Source organism: Lutra lutra, chromosome 14 (assembly GCF_902655055.1).
Source record: "Lutra lutra chromosome 14, mLutLut1.2, whole genome shotgun sequence".
Lineage (NCBI taxonomy): Eukaryota > Metazoa > Chordata > Mammalia > Carnivora > Mustelidae > Lutra > Lutra lutra.
Genome location: NC_062291.1, coordinates 49,285,448 through 49,307,472, shown reverse-complemented (window position 1 = coordinate 49,307,472; position 22,025 = coordinate 49,285,448). Strand labels below are relative to the sequence as shown.

At 38.4% G+C, this 22,025-nt stretch overlaps 1 protein-coding gene across 7 annotated transcripts in view; it reads right to left on the bottom strand.

Moving 5' to 3' along the window:
- MARCHF8 (membrane associated ring-CH-type finger 8) overlaps positions 1 to 22,025 on the bottom strand; it is a 127,220-nt gene that overhangs the window by 62,637 nt on the left and 42,558 nt on the right. For 5 of the 7 annotated variants that reach the window (XM_047702381.1, XM_047702378.1, XM_047702385.1 and 2 more), the window contains one exon: positions 16,204 to 16,383. In XM_047702381.1, coding sequence (XP_047558337.1) covers positions 16,204 to 16,305 — 102 coding nt within the window. In that variant the 5' untranslated portion in view covers positions 16,306 to 16,383. Of the gene's footprint in view, positions 1 to 16,203; positions 16,384 to 18,645; positions 18,793 to 22,025 lie in introns of those variants that run through there. The other 2 variants (XM_047702384.1, XM_047702379.1) reach the window with 2 other exon arrangements.

Sequence of the window (22,025 nt, the reverse complement as noted above, 5' to 3'; positions counted from 1 at the left end):
ATCCAGATCATGGCAAAAGTGAGTGGTTCTAGAGCCAGCAGCTTCTTCCCACTTCAGCAAAGTCTGTAGCAATGTGGCAGTTATTCCAGCTACGGTTAAGGTAGCGATTTCTTCACCAGAAATGGCAATAACAACTTTAATTTGCCAGCTGATCTCTGCAGAACAGTCCCAAGAGTGCTGGGATTAGCTGTTCCTGGAAACCCAGCCTGCTCCTCCAGCCATTCAATTATTTTGTAAGCATATACTACTTCGCTATATTAAATCCCTCTCCTTAAACTGATTAGAAATAATGCTGTTGCTTACAGTGGACCTGTCAGTAACAGGGTAAAATGGACATCATTCTGGAAAATAATTTACACATACTGTCAAATGAAATGTGCATTTCTAAACATAGATTTGGTGGCCAAGTACAAAATTTGTCTTTTAGACTTAAGAGTACATGTTAAAAATCCTACTTAAATGAACAGAAGGGTATTTTAAAATAGGTCTAAGTGGGGCACTTGAGTGGCTCAGTCAGTTAAGGGTCTGCCTTCAGCTCAGGTCATATCACAGGATCCTGGGATCAAGTCCCATATCAGGGTCCCTGCTCAGCCAGAAGCCTGCTCCACCCTCTGCCTGCCATTTCCCCTGCTTGTGTGTGACATATGTGAGCTCTGTCAAATAATAAATAATATATTTTTTAAAATTTTATTATTTTTTTCGGTGTCCCAAGATTCATTGTTTATGCATCACACACAGTGTTCCATGCAATATGTGCCCTCCTTAATATCCACCACCAGGCTCACCCAGCCCCCCATCCCCCTCCCCTTCAAAACTCCCAGTTTGTTTCTCAGAGTCCACAGTCTCTCATATCTTTCAAAAATAAAATAAAGTATGCCCAAGGATAGGAAAAAGATCAAATAATGGGGAAAGGAGACAAAAGAATGAGAAAAACATGGATTTTTTTTAAAAATGGTGAAATTATTTGTGTGAAAAAGGGAAGAGACCTGATAATGAAATATAGAAAAATCTCAGTTAATCAAGTGGATACCCCAAGTATGCTAAAATTACAGAAAGAAAAAAGTCTACAAAGATATGCATCACTTGGTATCTTAAGTCAGTTTTATTCTTTTTTTTTTTTAGAGATTTTATTTATTTATTTGTCATAGAGAGAGAAGCGAGAGTGAGCACAGGCAGACAGAGTGGCAGGCAGAGGCAAAGGGAGAAGCAGGCTCCCTGCCAAGCAAAGAGCCCGATGTGGGACTCGATCCCAGGATGCCGGGATCATGACCTGAGCCGAAGGCAGCTGCTTAACCAACTGAGCCACCCAGGCGTCCCAAGTCAGTTTTATTCTTAAATAAATTTTTTAAAGTTCAATTTGGATCACATGATCAAAAAATTTAACAGAGATATGGAAGATATGAAGAAAGAATCCAAACTAAACTTCTAGAGACAATAACTATACCATGAGATGAAAAATACACTAAAAAGATTAACAGCAGATTAGACGTGGAAAAAGATTAATAAACTCAAACACAGCAATTAGAATGATCCAAAGTAAAACACAGAAAGAAAACATAAAATTTTTAAAATGTAAGCATTAACACTGGACATCTTCCAAGAGTTAATGTGTGAAATAGAGTCCCAAAAGAAGGGAGAGAGCAGAAGAATATTTGAAAAATATTTCAAATTAATGGAAACCATGAACTCACAGATCCACAAAGTTCAACAAACCCCAGATACAAGATATGAAGGAAAAAAAAAAAAAGAAAAGAAAAAAAGGGGCACCTGGGTGGCTCAGTGGGTTAAAGCCTCTGCCTTTGGCTCAGGTCATGATCCCAGGGTTCTGGGATGGAGCCCCACATTGGTCTCTCTGCTCTGCAGGGAGCCTGCTTCCTCCTCTCTCTCTCTCTGCCTGCCTCTCTGCCTACTTGTGATCTCTGTCTGTCAAATAAATAAATAAAATCTAAAAAAAAAAAAGATATGAAGGGAATAGGGGACGCCTGGGTTGTTCAGTCAGTTGAGCGTCCACCTCTTGGTTTCAGCTCAGGTCATGATCTCATGGGTTGTGCTATCAAGCCCCAGATCAGGCTCCATGCTCACTAGAGAGTCTGCCTGAAGATTCTCTCCCCCTGCCCCTGTCCCTACCATCTCTCTCTAAAATAAATAAATAAATCTTAAAAAGAAATGAGGAAAACAAAAAAAGAGGAAAAAAAGCTGAAAAATGCTTTACCAGCCAACTCACACTATAAGAAATGTTAAAGTCCTTCCCCAAGAGATAGTGAACAACAGAAATGGTATTTATGAGAGTAAACAGATATTTTCTTACTATATTAATCTCTTTAAAAATGTTTTACAGGGGCACCTGGGTGGCTTAGTGCGTTAAGCTTCTGCCTTCGGCTCAGGTCATGATCCCAGGGTCCTGGGATCAAGCCCCGCGTCGGGTTCTCTGCTCAGCGGTGAGCCTGCTTCCTCCTCTCTCTCTGCCTGTCTCTCTGCCTACTTGTGATCTCTGTCTGTCAAATAAATAATTAAAATCTTTAAAAAAAATGTTTTACAATGACACTGGGATTTATACGTGGAATAAAAAAATGTTTTACAATGACACTGGGATTTATAGCATACACATAAGATAGATGTATGACAACAATATCATAAAAGCCAGGAAGAGAGAAATACATAGTATACTTGAGGTAATATAATATCACTTGAAGGTAGACTGTGACAAGTTAAAAATGTACACTATTATAAACCTTAAAAAATTTTTAAATTAAAAAACCATTAAAGTAAAGAGTTATAGCTTATAAGCCAACCAAGAATTTATAAAGGCCAAAAGGGATGAGAAGGGGAACAGAGGCAGATGAGACAAACAGAAAACAAACAGGAAGACTTAACCCAACTGCAGCAATAATGTCTTTAGATATAAATGGTCCAAATACCTGAATAAAGAATAGAGATTGTCAGACAGATTTTTTAAAAAGACCCAACAATATGCTGCTTATATAAAGACCACTTTAAATATAAAGACATAAATGAGTTAAAAGTGGAAAGACAGAAAAGATGATGCTTTGCTAACACTTACCAAAAGAAAGATGCAGTGCCTATAATATTAACAAAGTAGCTTTCAGAGCAACAAATATTATCGCCATGATAAAGACAGTCATTTCATAATAATAAAGGGTTAATTTATCAAGAAGACCAAACAATCCTAAATGTTTATACACCTAATAGCAGAGCATCAAAAACATGTAGCAAAATTGGGAAAAATAAGACAAAGCTAGAATTATAGTCAGCAATTTCACTGCCACTCTTTCAACTAACAGAGCAACTAGACTCTAGGATACAGTAGACTTGGAAAACACTACCAAACAACTTGACCTGAGTGACATTCACAGAACACACCATCCAACAAGAGAGAAATACACATTCGTCTAAAGTTAGTACACTGCACATTTACAAAAAGAGACCATGTTCTGTGCCATGGAACAAGCCTCAAAAAATTTTAAAGGATTTAACTTATTCAAAATATGCTCACAGACCAAAATGGAATCAAATTAGAAATAAATAAGAGCAAGATCTCTGGAAAGTCCAGAAATTTTGAAAATTAAATAACACTTAAAGACACCCATGGATCAAAGAAGAAATCAAAGGGAAATTAGAAAGTATTTGAACCAAATAAAAATGAAACTCAAAAAACAAAATTTGCCAGATGCCACAAAAGCAGAAATTGGGAAATTTATAATCTCTAACTACCTACATTAGAAAATAAGAAAGTTCTCAAAAAAAAAAAAAAGGAAAATAAGAAAGGTATCAAATAAATAACCTTGGCTTATACCTTAAGAAGTTAGAAAAAGAAGAGCCAATTAAACTCAAAGAAAACAGAGGAAAGGAAATGATGAAAAAACAGAAAACAACAACAGAGAAAATCTATGAAACTGAAAGAATTCTTTGAAATCACTTAAATTGATAAACCTGTGACCAGATGATCAAGAAAAAAGGATAATCAGTGCCATAGATGAATGTTTGTGTCTCCCCCAAAATTCATATTCATATGTTGAAATTCTAATGCCCATGTGATTATACTAAGAAGTGGGGACTTTGCATGTGATTAGGTGAAGAGAGCAGAGCTCTCATGAATGGAAAGAGGCCTCAGAGATATCCCTCACCTCTTCTGCCACATGAGGCTATCATGAGAGATCTGCAACCCAGAAGGCGGCTCTCACCCTAGATCATGCTGGCACTTTGATCTGGGACTACAGAACTATGAGAAATGAATTTCTACTGTTTATAAACCATCGAGTCTGTGGTATTTTTTTTATTGTAACAGTGCAGAATGGACTAAGACAACAAGGGAACATTATAAACAATTTTATGTCAATAAATTCAACAATGAAACTGACCAATTCCATAAAAGACACAAATTATCAAAGTACATTAGAAAAGAAACAGATAACCTAAATGACCTTCTATTAAAAATATTGAGACTTTAGTTTAAAATTTGCTCACAAAAAATTTCAAGGGGCACCTGGGTGGCTCAGTCAGTTGATTGTCTGACTCTTGATTTCGGCTCAGGTCATTATCTCAGGGTCATGAGACCGAACTCCACATTGGGCTCTGCACTCACCGAGGAGTCTGCTTGAGATTCTCTTCCTCTGCCCCTCCCCATCCTTTACGCACATGTGCTCTCTCCAAAATAAATAAATAAATCTTTTTAAAAAAATTTTTCCAGACCCAGATGACTTCACTGGTTATTTCTACCAAATCTCAAATTAGAAGTAATAATACCAATTCTATTTAAACTCTTCTAAAATACTCAAGAGGAGGAAACAATTCCTTAATCATTGAATGAGGCCAGTATTGTCCTTATGACAAAATCAGACAAAGACATTACAATCCAAGAAAACTACAGACTAATATCCCTTTCGAACATAGATGCAAAAATTCTAGACAAGAATTCTAGCAATTCAAATCCAACCATATATAAAAAAGTTAATACAATACGGGGCGCCTAAACAAGATGGGATTGGGAGGGAGACAAACCATAAGTGACTCTTAATCTCACAAAACAAACTGAGGGTTGATGGGGGGAGGGGGTGGGGAGAGGGGGGTGGGGTTATGGATATTGGGGAGGGTATGTGCTATGGTGAGTGCTGTGAAGTGTGTAAACCTGGCGATTCGCAGACCTGTTCCCCTGGGGATAAAAATATATGTTTATAAAGCTGTAAAAAAAAAAAAAAAAAAGAAAGGATGAATACCCAAGTTTTGTAGCAACATGGACGGGACTGGAAGAGATTATGCTGAGTGAAATAAGTCAAGCAGAGAGAGTCAATTATCATATGGTTTCACTTATTTGTGGAGCATAACAAATAGCATGGAGAACAAGGGGAGATGGAGAGGAGAAGGGAGTTGAGGGAAATTGGAAGGGGAGGTGAACCATGAGAGACTATGGACTCTGAAAAAACGATCTGAGAATTTTGAAGGGGTGGGGGGTGGGAGGTTGGGGGCACCAGGTGGTGGGTATTGTAGAGGGCACAGATTGCATGGAGCACTGGGTGTGGTGCAAAAATAATGAATACTGTTATGCTGAAAAAATAAAAAAATTAAAAAACCTAAAAAAAAAAAAAAAAACCAATACGGGGCGCCTGGGTGGCTCAGTCATTAAGCATCTGCCTCTGCCTGAAGTTGATCTCCAGGTCCCTGCTCACTGGGGGAGCCTGCTTTTCCCTCTTCCTCTACCCCTCCCCTGCTTGTGTTCCTTCTCTCTCTGTCAAATAAACAAATAAAATCTTTTTTTAAAAAAGTTAATACAGTATAATCAAGTGTGGTTTATACCAGAAATCTAGGGTTGGTTTAACATTAAAAAAAAACCCACTAACCAGTATACTTTGCAATATTAACAAACTGTGATGGTTATTTTTATGTGTCAACTTGACCATGCTAAGGAATGCCCAGATAGCTGGTAAAACATTATTTCTGGATGCATCTATAGGAGCAGTTCCAGAAGATATTAGCATTTGAATGCCCTCAAAGCAGGTGGGCATTATCCAAATCCACTGAGGGACTGAATAAAACAAAAGGCAGAGGAAGGGTGTATGTGCTGTCTGCTTGAGCTACCAAGTCCATCTTATTCCACCCTTGGATATCAGCACACCTGCTTCTCAGGCCTTCGGACTCCAGCTCTGGAATCAAACTGAGACTCTAACATTTGCTTCCCTGGTTCTGAGGCCTTTGGATTTGGACTAAATGACACCATCAAACTTCCTGGCTCTCCAGTTTACAGATGGCAGGTGGTAGGATTTCTCAGCCTCCATAATCATGTGAACCAAGTCCTCTAATAAATCTCATACCTATATCTATATATCTATAGATAAAGATATCTTTTTTTAAAGGTTTTTTTAAGGTTTTATTTATTTATTTGACAGAGAGAGAGATCACAAGTAGGCAGAGAGGCAGAGATAGAAGGAGAAGCAAGCTCCCCGCTGAGCAGAGAGCCCGATGCGGGGCTCGATCCCAGGACCCTGAGATCATGACCTGAGCCGAAAGCAGAGGCTTAATCCACTGAGCCACCCAGGCACCCCTAGATAAAGATATCTTATTGGTTCTGTCTCTCTGAACAACCTTGACGAATATGCAAAATAAAAAAATGGAGGGCGCCTGGGTGGCTCAGTTGGTTGGGCACCTGCCTTAGGCTCAGGTCATGATCCCGGACTTCCAGGATCAAGTCCCGCATCGGGCTCCCAGCTCCTTGGGGAGTCTGTTTCTCCCTCTGACCTTCTCCTCTCTCATGCTCTCTCTCTCATTCTCTCTCAAATAAATAAATAAAATCTTAAAAAAAAAAATAGAAACCATCTCATCACCTCAGTAGACAGAACTGCAAGTACTCTTTGGTACATCTGACTCCATCCAAAACCCTGCACTAAGAGACTTGAACAAACACTAAAACTAGCATAATTTCTAACTTCTCATGGCCATGTCCCTAGAATGATGATTAAACAACCCTCTTAAGTTCCTGCCTAGAAAAACTCAAAGGTTGCCAAAAGCATTTAGTGTTTGTTTCAGCCAATAACCTGAAGATAGAACCCCTGTATCCCAATCTCTGTAGGAGAGTACAAGCCTAAACTGAGTAAGCACCAGGTAGCAAACCCAGATGATTTAATCACCTAACCAGCAACTTCCCAACTTCTGTAAATTTCAACATCCTTGACTCTGCTGAAGCCCCCACTCATTTCCCATTTTTTCCTCCTCTCTACATCCTCATTCTCTTTTTAAAATATTCTAGTCACCTCCACACAAAAAGAAGCTGAGTTCTGCTCACACTGGACTCTCCTCCCCACTGTAATATTTATTACTGAATAAAATCTGCCCTTACTGCTTTATCTAGAATACAGCTTTTTATTTGGTAAGACACAGAAAAAGCATTTGACAAAACCCATGATCCATTCCTGACCAAAACTCTTAGCAAACTAGAAATGGAAGAGAACTTCAACCTGATGGTATCTACAAAAAACATACAGCTAACATCATATTTAATATTGAAAGAATAAATGTTTTCCCCCTAAGATCAGGAATAACACAAGGACTACACATGTTCACTAGGACAAAAAGGAAGGAGGCAGGCATCCACATAAAAAAAAAGGCAATGTAAAACACTATTCATAGATGACACAATCACCTATGTAGAAAATTTAATGGAATCAAAGTTACCAGAACTCGTAAGTGAGTTTGCTAAAATGGCAAACAAGATAGAAGATATAAGATCAATACACAAACATCTATTTTATTTCTATATATTAGTAATGAGCAATAGGACGTTAAAATTTTTTTAAAAAAATAGTACCATTTACAAAGGCAGCAAAAGTACAAAGTAAATAGGGATAAAACTGACAAAAAAAAAAAGACTGATCTACACACTGAAATCTATAAAACATTGCTAAGAGAAATTAGGTAAGACTTAAAGAGAAGACATATCTTATTCATGGGTCAAGACTCAATACTGTTAAATGTCACTTCTCCCACAAACTGAACTAAAAATTCAATAATCCCAATAAAAATCCCAGTAGACTTTTGTGTAGGAACTGACAACCTGATTCTTAAATTCATATGGAAGTGCAAAAAAACTAAAATAGGCAAAACACATTTGAGAAAGAACACTACTGATTTTCAAGATTTATTATAAAGCTGGAGTGTTTATGACAGTGTGATATTGGCGTAAAGACAGTAAATAGATCAATGAAACAGAAAAGAGTCAAGACAACTGACACAATGGGAGAAGATATTTGCAAATGATATTATCAGATAAAGGGCTAGTATCCAAAATCTATAAAGAACTTATCACTGAAAATAAATTAAAAAATTTAAAAAAAAATTACACTGAAAATAAATTTAAAAAATTTAAAAAAAAAAGAACTTATCAAACTCAACACCCAAAGAACAAATAATCCAATCAAGACATGGGCAGAAGACATGAACAGACATTCTCCAAAGAAGACATACAAATGGCCAAGAGACACACAAAAAAGTGCTCAACATCACTTGGCATCAGGGAAATATAAATCAAAACCGCAGTGAGGTATCAACTCACATCAGTCCAAATGGCTAAAATTAACAAGTTAGGAGTACACTGGAGTATATTGGAGTAAACGGTATGGAGGTTCCTCAGAAAGTTGAAAATAGAACCACCCTATGACCCAGCAATTCCACTACTGGGTATTTACCTTAAAGATACAAATGTACTGATCCAAAGGGGCACGTGTACCCCAATGTTTATAGCAGCAATGTCCACAATAGCCAATCTATGGAAACAGCCTAGATGTCCATCAACAGGTGAATGGATAAAGATGATGTGATAAACACACACACACACACACACAGACACACACACACAGAGTGGAATACTATGCAGCCATCAAAAACAAAACCCTGCCATTTACAACGATGCGGATGGAACTAGAGGCTATTATGCTAAGCAAAATAAGCCTATCAGAGACCATTACCATATGATCTCACTGATATGAGGAATCTGAGAAACAAGACAGGATCATAGGGGAAGGGAGGGAGAAATGAAACCAGAGAGGGAGACAAACCATAAGAGACTCAATCTCAGGAAACAAACTGAGGGTTTCTAGAGGGGAAAGGGGTGGGAGAGATGGGGTACATGGATGATGGACAGTGGGGAGGGTATGTGCTATGATGAGCATTGTGAATTGTGTAAGACTGATGAATCACAGACCTGTACTCCTGAAACAAATAATACATTATATGTTAACAAAAATAAATGAATAAATAAAATCACAAAAATAGCTAAAAGTTGAGACCCAAGGCTTAAACCAATATGGAAATTTTTTTGAAGATTTTATTTATTTGACAGACAGACAGAACACAAGTAGGCAGAGAGGCCAGGAGAGGGAGAGGGAGAAGCAGGCTCTCCGCTGAGCAGGGAACCCAATGTGGGGCTCGATTCAGAACCCTGGGATCATGACCTGAGCAGAAGGCAGCCGCTCAACTGACTGAGCCACCCAGGCACCCACCCCCAATATGGAAATGTTTACAAGCATAAAGGAAGAGTCCTCTATTTGGATTCACAAATTAAATTACATAATGTGTAATTTCAGGTTTGACACATGTGATAAGGATTCCTGTGACCCAAAGCTTAAACTGAGCCAGTAATGTTTTAACCTGCAAAACCTAACTAACATATATTTTAGAAACTGTACATGCATTATGAATGCTCTTAGCCTTCTTCAGTTGTACAGCATACCCAGAGTACATGCTCACTTCCCAACCTGCTAATAATTAACGCATTCAATAAACCACGATGAGTCCAATTAATCGCAACCCAAGAAGCATGGTAATTATATATCATGCAGTGTTGGGGGAAGCTGACACCCATCAGGCACTTAGGGAAAAAAGAAAAGAGTCAAGAAATAAGCACATACATATTTGGGAAACTGATTAAGGTAATGTGATAGAGAAAAGACAGTCCATTCTACTCAAAGAATGTTACTGGAGCAACTGGATATATACAAAAAAACTATATTGGATATATACTCCATATAATATACAAAAATTAATTCAAAATAGATTCCAGACATATGTGTAAAACCAAAACTATAAGCGTTCTAAGATACTATTTGCACCTTTGGGTTAAGTAAAGCTTTCTTTTTTATTTTCAGATTTTGTTTATTTGACAAAGAGAGAGAGAGAGAGAGATCACAAGTAGGCAGAGACGCAGGCAGAGAGAGAGAGGGGAAGCAAGCTCCCCATTGAGCAGAGAGCCCCATGAAGGGCTCAATCCCAGAACCCTGAGACCATGACGTGAGCCGAAGGCAGAGGCTTAACCCACTGAGCCATCCAAGTGCCCCAAGTAAAGCTTTCTTAATAGAACACCAAAAGTACAATAAATACAAGGGAAAAAGGATAAATTTGACTTCACCAAAATTTAAAAAGTTAAAACCAAACTTTACTCTTCAAAAGACACTGGCAGGAACATTAAAAGACAATCCAGTGCCTGGGAGAAAACATCTGTAAAGCATTTATCTGATAAAGGACTTATATCTAGAATACATACAGAATGCTCAAAATTAGACAAAAGAAAAATGGCCACCAATTTTTTACTTGGACCAAAGATTTAAAGAGGCTCTTCAACAAAAAAGACATAAGGATGAAAAGCGCATGAAAAGATGCTCCACATCATTAATGAGGGAAATGCAAATTAAAACCACAACGAGATGCCAGGATACACCTATTAGATGTTAAAATTAAAAAGACAGACTATATCAAGTGTTGGCAGAGATGTAAAAGAATTGGAACTCCCCTCCTTCTGGCAGGAATGTAAAAGGGTACAATCACTTTGGAAAACAGTTTATCAGTACCTTAAAAAGTTAAACATACATCTACCATATGTTTCCACTACTAGGTGCTTACCCAAGGGAAAGGAAATATATGTCCATACAAGGGCTTATATGAATGTTAAGAGTAGCCTTAATCATAACAACCCAAAATAGGAAACAACCCAGATGTCCATCAACAGGAGAATGAATAAACAAATTATGATAAATTCATACAATGAATACTACTCAGCAAGAAAAGGAAACAACTTGGTACACACACACACACACACACACACACACACACACACACACACACACACAGGAATATAACACAACCAGCAAAAAGAATGAAATCTTGCCATTTGCAATGACATGGATGGAACTAGAGGATATTATACTAAGTGAAATTAAGTCAGTCAGAGAAAGACAAATATATGATTGCACTCAAATGTGGAATTTAAGAAACAAAACAGATACACATAGGGGAAGGGAAGGAAAAATAACAGGAAACAGAGTAGGACAAACCATAAGAGATTCTTTAACTATAGGAAAGAAGCTGAAAGTTGCTAGAGGGGAGGCGGGTAAGGGGATGTGGTAACTGGGTGATGGGCATTAAGGAGGGCACCTGATATAATGAGTAATGGGTGCTACATGCAACTGATGAATCACTAAATTACCTCTGAAACTAATAATATACTACATATTAATTAAATTTAATTTTTAAAAATGTAAATAAGTAAGAAAAGGACATAAATATTGATACACACAACTTGGATGAATCTCAAAAGAATCTCTGAAAAAAAACTAAATTTAAAAAAGTACATAATATGGGGCACCTGGGTGGCTCAGTAGGTTAAGCCGCTGCCTTCGGCTCAGGTCATGATCTCAGGGTCCTGGGATCAAGTCCCACATCGGGCTCTCTGCTCAGCGGGGAGCCTGCTTTCCTCTCTCTCTCTCTCTGCCTGCCTCTCTACCTACTTGTGATCTCTGTCTGTCAAATAAATAAATAAAATCTTAAAAAAGTACATAATATGTAACTCCATCCATATAAAACCCTGGAAAATGCAAACTAATCTACAGTGAAAGAAAGCAGATCAATGACTGCTTGAGTAGAGGCATGAGGAAAGTTGCGAGTGATGGATATGTTCACAATCTTGCTTGAGAAGATACTGTACATTTTAAATATGTTATCGCAGTCAATTATAATGTAATAAGGCTGTTTAAAAATGAAATAAAGTAAAAAAAATCTTTAAAAATGTAACAGGACCTATCAAACCACAAGACAGATTTAGTTTTGATAAGAAATTAATAACTATCTAAACTATAAGAAAAAATATTCTCCCAAAAAACTATGAAGAATATATTCCTTATAGACGGAGTGCAAATAACCTCCATATCAGGTTTCTAAATGCAGACCAGAGTCTGGAAGGTGACAGATCGATACTTATAAAACACTAAGAAAAAAAAAAATTCTCAAGAAACATCTACCCAGTTCATTGGCAAGAGTAGCAGAAATCTTTTTATTATAAAACATTCCTCTTAATTCCAGCGGTCCCCATACCATTAAAACTAAATTCATTCAATGAAGACATACAAATGGCTATCAGACACATGAAAAAATGTTCATCATCACTAGCCATCAGGGAGATTCAAATTAAAACCACATTGAGATACCACCTTACACCACTTAGAATGGCCAAAATTAGCAAGACAGGAAGCAACATGTGTTGGAGAGGATGTGGAGAAAGGGGAACCCTCTTACACTGTTGGTGGGAATGCAAGCTGGTGCAGCCACTTTGGAGAACAGTGTGGAGATTCCTCAAGAAATTAAAAATAGAGCTTCCCTATAACCCTGCAATTGTACTACTGGGTATTTACCCCAAAGATACAGATGTAGTGAAAAGAAGGGCCATCTGTACCCCAATGTTTATAGCAGCAATGGCCACGGTCACCAAACTGTGGAAAGAACCAAGATGCCCTTCAGCGGACGAATGGATAAGGAAGATGTGGTCCATACACACTATGGAGTATTATGCCTCCATCAGAAAGGATGACTCCCCAACTTTTGTAGCAACATGGACAGGACTGGAAGAGATTATGCTGAGTGAAATAAGTCAAGCAGAGAGAATAAATTATCATATGGTTTCACTTATTTGTGGAGCATAACAAATAGCATGGAGGACAAGGGGAGTTAGAGAGGAGAAGGAAGTTGAAGGAAATTGGAAGGGGAGGTGACCATGAGAGACTATGGACTCTGAAAAACAATCTGAGGGTTTTGAAGGGGCGGGGGATGGGAGGTTGGGGGAACCAGGTGGTGGGTATTAGGGAGGGCACGGATTGCATGGAGCACTGGGTGTGGTGCAAAAATAATGAATACTGTTACGCTGAAAATAAATTTAAAAATTTAAAAAAAAAACCTAAATTCATTCATTCATTCATCAACTGTATTGACTACTCTGTAAGTCATTAACTCTTTTTGGAACTGTATAGATATGGGCTCATGCAATGGATGCTATAAAATCGTGTACCTGATAAATCTAAGTAAAACTGTCAACATTAAGGGTTATATTATTTGATTCCAGGTAAACTGCAAGGCCCCTCCTCCTTACAAGATTCAGAAGGAATAAAACTATTATTGATGTAATGAACTGTCTTATGTTATCCCAGAGACTGTGAGATTAAGTTCAACCTTTGCAGCTCTGAGAACAGTGGGTAATGAGCAGGAAGGAAGGAGTGTCTCCTCCCCTCCTCTCCAAACACAGAGGATCAGAAATCATACCAAAGAATTCTGTTGTGAACTCACTGGGCCAGGGAAACTGGATAAAGGAAAACAGACTCCAATGGACATTTTTATGTGCCTTCCAAATCAATTCTGATACCACATTGCAAAACCCTGACACCCACAAAAATCATTTTCAGCAACGTGCCAGCTGCTGCCAAAACTTCAAGCTCCTGTCTGGGCTGCAACCCCACTGCCTGCAGCCTCACCTTGGCACCCTGATTCCCAGAACTCTCACAATGCCATCAGGCGTCCAAACTATTCCCTAAAGTGGCACAGAATGGTGCCTCTTCTCAATACCGATTAAAATCCCAACTCCATGAACATAGTCATTAGTGCTACTTATTTAAACCTTAAAATCCCCATCCAATAGATCAATTCACTAAGTATTTACTGAATATCCACTACAACAAATCTGCAATAGGGTTTTACATCCAAATGAATCTCCCTTCCTGGCCTAAAATGTTGGACTTCTTCCTTTTTTCCAAACAAGTATAATATATAAATATATATATAAATTCCTGCCATCTGGTGTCCAAATTTGACACTGCACTGAATAGGGACCGAGCAACCTCTATTTGGTATAGGCAAGCACTCTAGAACTAAAAAATGTTCCATGTGGTGGTATTTAAAAATCCATTTGGACTAAAGAGTTACAAGAAAAGACCATTAATTTAAATGAATCTTAAATGAAGACTATTAACTTAAATGAAGACTGAAAGAATATGGGAAAACAGGCCTTCTCCCATCTCCAGCAAATCGAGGAAAAACTGAAATACTGAAAATGAAATATCCAAAACCCATCTACACCAGCACCACCCCTGGTCAGCCTTTCAATCAACGCTGACCACACTCCTAAGAGCTCAGCAAAATAGAAAGGGTGCAGACTGACAACACAAACAACTGAAAAAAGGAAAACACAAACTAAGAATATAGAGACCTCTTTTAAGTTATATGGTACCTTCTCATTTTCCATAGTCCATGTACTTCAAGAACTATGATATGATAGATTCAGGGTTGGTTTTTTTTTTTTTCATTATTTATGTAATAAGGCAAAGAATGGTGTCCCATCAACTATAATGACTCAACTTCAAACAAGACGTTACTTTTTTTTTTTTTAATTTTTTTTTTATTTATTTGACAGACAGATCACAAGTAGGCAGAGAGGCAGGCAGAGAGAGACAGGAGGAGGCAGGCTCCCTGCAGAGCAGAGAGCCCGATGCGGGACTCGATCCCAAGACCCTGAGATCATGACCTGAGCCGAAGGCAGAGGCTTTAACCACTGAGCCACCCAGGCGCCCCAAGACGTTACTTTTTGACTTAACAAGGATTCTTTAGAGTCTTCAGCAAAGATTTACTACAAAACAGGAAGGCTATCAGAACTAATGAGCATGTGTCTACACAGCACATGGTAAAGGCGAGGAGAAAGTAGGAGGAATCAGGGATGACTCCCTATCTCACCCCACATGCAATTACCAAGCTCAGTGGATGAATAAACTATCTCTCTATCCCCACTACCTTACCCTAGACAAAGTCACCATCACCTTTTCCTTAGGCCAGGAACTGGCAAACTACAGCCTACAGGCCACATCTGGCCTGTCACCTGTTTTTGCAAGTAAAGTTTTATTGGCACACAGTCATGACCACTCATTTATATATTATATTTGGCTATTTTCATGCTACAATGACAGAATTAAGGAGATGTGACTGGCCCACCAAGTCTAAAACATTTACCATCGGCCTCTTTATAGAGAAAGTTTGCCAAACTTGGCCTAAGTAGGCTATTAAATAATCCTCTAACTAGTCTCTCTACCACTCAATTAATTCCCTCTCTAAACTCCAGTCTGAGTGAAAAGTTTTAAGAACACAAATTTGATCATTCATTCTGCAAAGAAAAACCCAAATTCCTTATAAGGAATATATATTCCTTATTCCTCTTCCAAACTCCCATCCTGCCACTACCCAGTAATTCTATTTTAATCTCTCCAAACCCACCTTGCTTTAGCCTCTGAGCTTTCAGCATATGATATTTCTTCCAATTGGGATACTCTACCTTTCTTTAGCTAACTCCAGATCACCCTTCAGGTTCTCTATGTAAATGTCATTTTCACCAAGAAGCCATTCCTGACCCCTTGGGCTGGAATTTGGTGGTCCTGCATTCCTCCATCACTGACCTTGTTTTTAGACTCTCATGCATTTTAACTGTCAGGCCAGATCAAGAGCCATATGAGGGCAGAGACAGGCTCTGTGCTGTTAACTACGATACTCTTGCAGCAAACAGGGACTAGTATATATGAGGTATTTATAAAATCTTGGTTCAAATTAATTTACCCTTTGCATCATATTCTGAGAATTAAAGAACTTGTTCTCAGAGATTTATCAGAAATAATCATACCATTGTAGGCAATGAAGATAAATAAGTCGTGTATAACCATAGCAGAATACGTCGATACCAAAATCTGAAACCTAGAAACCTAAAGAGAAAACTTCTGAGCCCAACTATTTACACCTTTTGCATTTTAGTATATTACTGGAGAAAACCTTGATCATCAAAGCTTATCATTCTAGACCACACATAATAAAAATAATGAAACTAAAAAAGCATTCTCCTAATACCTGCTCTTCCCTCTCCTTTTCTTTGGTCTTACTTCTGTAGACTCTAGCAGAGGCGACATCCTGGGTTGGAATGGCAGAGATCTGATGCAGTGGCATGCTCATCCCAGCCTCCTGTCTGGTTGTCTTTTTTACTGAAGAGAGTCTCCAGTGGTAGAGTCATTTTGGGCCATCGACGTCAAGCTGAGAGGGGGGATACAAGACAAAAATGAGATAAAACACTTCAAATTTCCAACAGTGAGATTAGCATTTTTTTTAAAGATTTATTTATTTATTTATTTGACAGACAGATCACAAGTAGGCAGAGAGGCAGGCAGAGAGAGGAAGGGAAGCAGGTTCCCTGCTGAGCAGAGAGCCCGATGCGGGGCTTGATCCCAGGACCCTGGGATCATGACCTGAGCCAAAGGCAGAGGCTTAACCCTCTGAGCCACCCAGGCGCCCCAGCATTTTATATTTATTCTCTTACATTCATATTTGAATCAGTTACAATGTCTGACATAAATACTCGGTATCCAAAAACAACAGAAGATAAACGTTTTATGGGGGAAATTTTAACATTTTTCTCATATAATAAGATGGAAACACCTGAAAGAGGCTGTGCGTCAGGTACAGGTATAATAAGATATTAATTTTCCATTGTCCATTAGGTTTTAACCAGCAGTGTCATCCTTTATTTTAAGAATATTTCTGAAATCAATCTTTTTTTCTTGAAAAGGCATTCATTCTGACTGAAGTAGTCATCTTTCCTTAAAACCACTGCCCTAGAATCCACATAATGGTAGGATTAAAGGTTAAAAACTCTAGAATAAATTTAAAAGATCTATGATCTCTGCTTAACCTTCTGAAAGTCTAGACTGTCTAGACCAGTTGTCGGCAAACTTTTCCTACAAAGGGCCAGAGAGTAAATACTTTAGGCATTGTGGGCCATATATTTTTTTCTTAATTACTCAGTTCTGCTGTTGTAGTATGAAAGCAGCCACAGTAAGTGTGTAAATGAATGAGAACGGTTATGTTCCAGTAAAACTTTACTTACAAAAACAGATGGCAGACTAGATTTGGCCCATAGCCTATAGTGCTAAATCCTGTTCTAAGGGGACGCCTGGGTGGCTCAGTTGGTTAAGTGGCTGCCTTCGGCTCAGGTCATGATCCCAGCGTCCTGGGATCGAGTCCCGCATCAGGCTCCTTGCTCATCAGGGAGCCTGCTTCTCCCTCTGCCTCTGCCTGCCATTCTGTCTGCCTGTGCTCGCTCTCTCTCCCTCTCTCTCTCTGACAAATAAATAAATAAAATCTTAAAAAAAAAAAAAATCCTGTTCTAAGGAATTTTCCAGGGAAGAAGAATGTCATCAGGAATATTCCTGGGATCTTGAAAAGGCTTCCCTTAGGTAAAATAATAGTTTCTAAGTCCAATGATTCCAGGCACACCTGTCTTTTTTCTGGTTCTCTTCTACATTCCTCCAAAGTACCTGGTAACTGAATTGTATGTTTTCCATTCCCCTCGACACTGTCCCCACTGAAATTTATCTAACTCTGTATATAAAACCAATTATATATCCAAATTATCCATTAACTTTAATGGAGTAATGTTTCATGCTATTTGAATTTTAACAAAGGAGGGAAGCATTAAACCAAACAATGAATCTCTGATTTGGGGATTTTCACTAACCATGCGCTGGAGGGTGGGACAACAGGCAGGGAGCGCCAACAACGGGGCCTGACAACTCTGAGGTCATATTTGATGAGCAGCCATTTATTCTACCCAACCCTAAGGTCACATCTGAAGGGCAGCCAGTTATCCCACCTCTCCCCAAACTCTGCTCTGTGTTGCGTGGCTGGTCCCATCCCTGACAGTGTTACTAACCAAACCAATGAGCAACAGAACTCACAGAATTAATTTCTTTCACCGGATTCTCTGATCAAAAAGCAACAAGAAGGAATAAAAACTGGAAGGGATCAACACTATGAGAAAATGAACAAAAAGAATATTGTTCTTAAAAGTCTAGTGTTGGGGTGCCTGGGTGGCTCAGTGGGTTAAAGCCTCTGCCTTCGGCTCGGGTCATGATCCCAGGGTCCGAAGATCCAGCCCCATATCGGGCTCTCTGCTTAGCGGGAAGCCTGCTTCCTCCTCTCTCTCTCTGCCTGCCTCTCTCTGTCTCCTTGTGACCTCTGTCTGTCCAATAAATAAAATCTTCAAAAAAAAAAAAACCACTTTAAAAGTCTAGTGTTATAATAGCTGGGTGATCACTGATAACCACTAAAACAGGGAAATACAGGTGATATTAATGTCTACATATTACAATCAATAATTAATAAAATGTTAGTGTCCACATACTATACATTACCTACTCTATCTTAAGCCTTTGATGAGGCGAACACAAGATGGAACACTGTACCCAGCAAATGGTCTCAATATTTATGTTCGCATCACAGAAAGTAAGAGGCACTTACTGCTGAGTTGTCTTATACTGTCTGGGTGGTCACAACAGTCACTGGAGAGCAGTTTTTTCATCACTCATGCATCAGAGTTCTCTGTCACAGATGGCAAACCCCATGTGGCCTCTTGGAATACTTACTCAAAATAACCATGTCCACAGCCCCTACTACATATCATATCAATAGCTGTCTTTGGTGCTTCTAGTATAATAATCATTATTACATCATCGTACCTGACCATGACAAGCCTGAAGAGGACTATTTATGCCAGAGAGACACAAATGTGAGAATAGGTTTTAAATATTTTGTAGAATTTTGGGGCGCCTGGGTGGCTCAGTGGGTTAAGCCGCTGCCTTCGGCTCAGGTCATGATCCCAGGTCCTGGGATCGAGCCCCACATCGGGCTTTCTGCTCAGCGGGGAGCCTGCTTCCTCCTCTCTCTCTGCCTGCCTCTCTGCCTACTTGTGATTTCTCTCTGTCAAATAAATAAATAAAAATCTTAAAAAAAAAAATATTTTGTAGAATTTTGAAGGTCCTCCCCTCCTTACAGTCATTTAAGCTACTCTTCTGATACGAACCCCTATCTCCAAGTAACAGTCCTAAAAGTCTGCCTGAAGCAATTCCTCTCCTATGCCATATTTAGGACAAAAATGATAATGTTAAGTGGCGCCTGGGTGGCTCAGTGGGTTAAGCCTCTGCCTTCAGTTCAGGTCATAATCCCAGAGTCCTGAGATCCGGTCCTGCATCGGGATCTCTGCTCAGCAGGGAGCCTGCTTCCCCAACCCACCCACCTCCGCCCCCGCCTGCCTCTCTGCCTACTTGTGATCTCTCTCACTGTCAAATAAATAAATAAATAAATCTTTATTTTAAAATGATAATGTTAAAAACCAAATGCAAAACAGACCATGCCACTTTCTGTGTGAAGGCTCATGTGAAAAGCATAAAGCAGGTATTACTTGTACTATTTTCTTTGCATGATTACCAAATACCCATTGTATATCGATTCATCTGTAATGAAGAGCAATAATTAATTGCTTAATTATTAAGCAATAATTAACCCTCTGCACTATGCCTGACAATCCAGGCATGAGGACTTCAATTTCTACTGCTAAAAATATAGCACAACTGATACGAACATCCATATCTAGAAGAAATGGACAAACTGGGTGTTTAAGAATATGGAAACGTGGGCCTAGCTGGCTCAGCTGGTGGAATATGCAACTCTTGACCAAACTTAATCAAACTCATGACCATGAGTTTGAGCCCCACGTTGCATGTAGAGATTAGTTTAAAAACATCTTAAAAAATGGGGCGGGGGGTTATATGGAAAGAAATGGATATTCCATGTCACTAGACCAGAAGACTTACTATTGTGAAGGTGGCAATTCTCCCAAAACTGATATTATACACATAAAGCAACCCTTATCAAAAATCCAGCAGACTTCTAGGCAGAAATTAGACAAGCTGATCCTAGAATTCGCATAGAAAGTAGAGGAACCCAGGATATTCAAACAATCTTGAAGAACAAAGTTGGATAACTCACACTTCCCAGTTTCAAAACTTACTACAAAGGAATAGTAACCAAGACAGCATCAAACTGGAATATGGGTAGATATATAGATTAACAGAACAGAACTTAGAGTCAAAAAATAAGCCCATGTATCTATATCTATGGTCAATTGGTTTTTCAACGAGGGTTCCAAGATTATTCAATGGGGGAAAGAACAGTCTGTTCCATATGCAAAAGAATGAATTTAGATTCCTATCTCACACAAATTAAAAAAAAAACTAAATATCGCCAAAATAAAAACGTTTGTGCTTCAACAGATACCATCAAGAAAGTGAAAAGACAACCAAAGAACACAAAAAATCATTTTGCAAAACATACAATAAGGGTCTTGTGTATTGAATATATGAAAAGGGCTGTCACAACTCAACAATAAATAGACAAATAACCCAATGAAAAATGCGTTGTTCAAGAGACTCTAAATTATACAGATTACTAGAGGAGAGGGAGGGGGGAGGATGGGTCAAATAGGTGAGAGGGATTAAGGAGTGCACTTGTGGAGATGAGCACAGGGTGATGCATGGAAGTGTTGAATTACTGTACTATATAATTGAAACTAAGATAACACTGTTAACCAACTAAAATTAAAATAAAAACCTTTAAAAAGCAAAAATGGGTCGTTTAACATCATTAGCCAACAGGAAAATGCAAATCAAAACCATGAGATATACTTCAATTATGACTCTATTTAAAGACAGATAAGTGTTGGCAAGGATGTAGAGAAACTGAGGTCCTCATACAGTGCCAGTGGAACTATATGCAGCTGCTTTGGAAAACAGTTTGGATCTTCCTTAAAATTTAAGTGGAAATAACCCAAATGTCCATAAATTAATAAATGGATAAATAAAACATGTTATCTATATATTGGAATACTATTTAGCAATAAAAAGGAATGATATATGAATACATGCTACAACATGGATGAAACTTGAAAGCATTATACAAAGTGAAAGAATAAAATATTTTATGATTACATTTGTATGAAATATCCAGAGTAGGCAAATCATAGAAACAGAAAGTACATTACTGATTGCCAAGGACTAGGGGAGGACTCAGGAATGGGGGCTGATGGCTAAAAGGGTTTCTTTTCAGAGTAATAAATATGTTCTAAAATTTATTATGGTCATGTTGCATAATTTTTAAAGATACCTAAAAGCCATAGAATTATAGAATTTAAATGGGTGGATTATAACGGATGTGATTTATATCTCAATAAAGCTGCTTTTAAAAAGAATATATAAGTAATTACTATGAATTAAGATAGATAAACTGACCCTCAACTGTATGGTCAACTAATCTTTGACAAAGCAATGTGAGTTTTTCCCAATGGAAAAAAGACAGTCTCTTCAACAAACAGTGGTGGGAAAACTGGACAGCCACATGCAGAAGAATGAAACTGGACCATTTCTTTATACCACACACGAAAATAGACTCAAAGTTGATGAAAGATCTAAATGTGAGATGGGAATCCATCAAAATCCTAGAGGAGAAGACAGGCAGCAACCTCTGTGATCTTGGCCGCAGCAACTTCTTGCTAGATAAGTCTCTAAAGGCAACTTCTTGCTAGATAAGTCTCTAAAGGCAAGAAACAAGGCAAAAATGAACTACTGGTACTTGGTCAAGATAAAAGCCTTCTGCAAAGGAAACAGTCAATAAAACCAAAAGATGACCAACAGAATGGGAGAAGATATTTTCAAATGATATTATCAGATAAAGGGCTAGTATCCAAAATCTAAAGAACTTATCAAACTCAACACCCAAAGAACAAATAATCCAATCAAGACATGGGCAGAAGACATGAACAGACATTCTCCAAAGAAGACATCCAA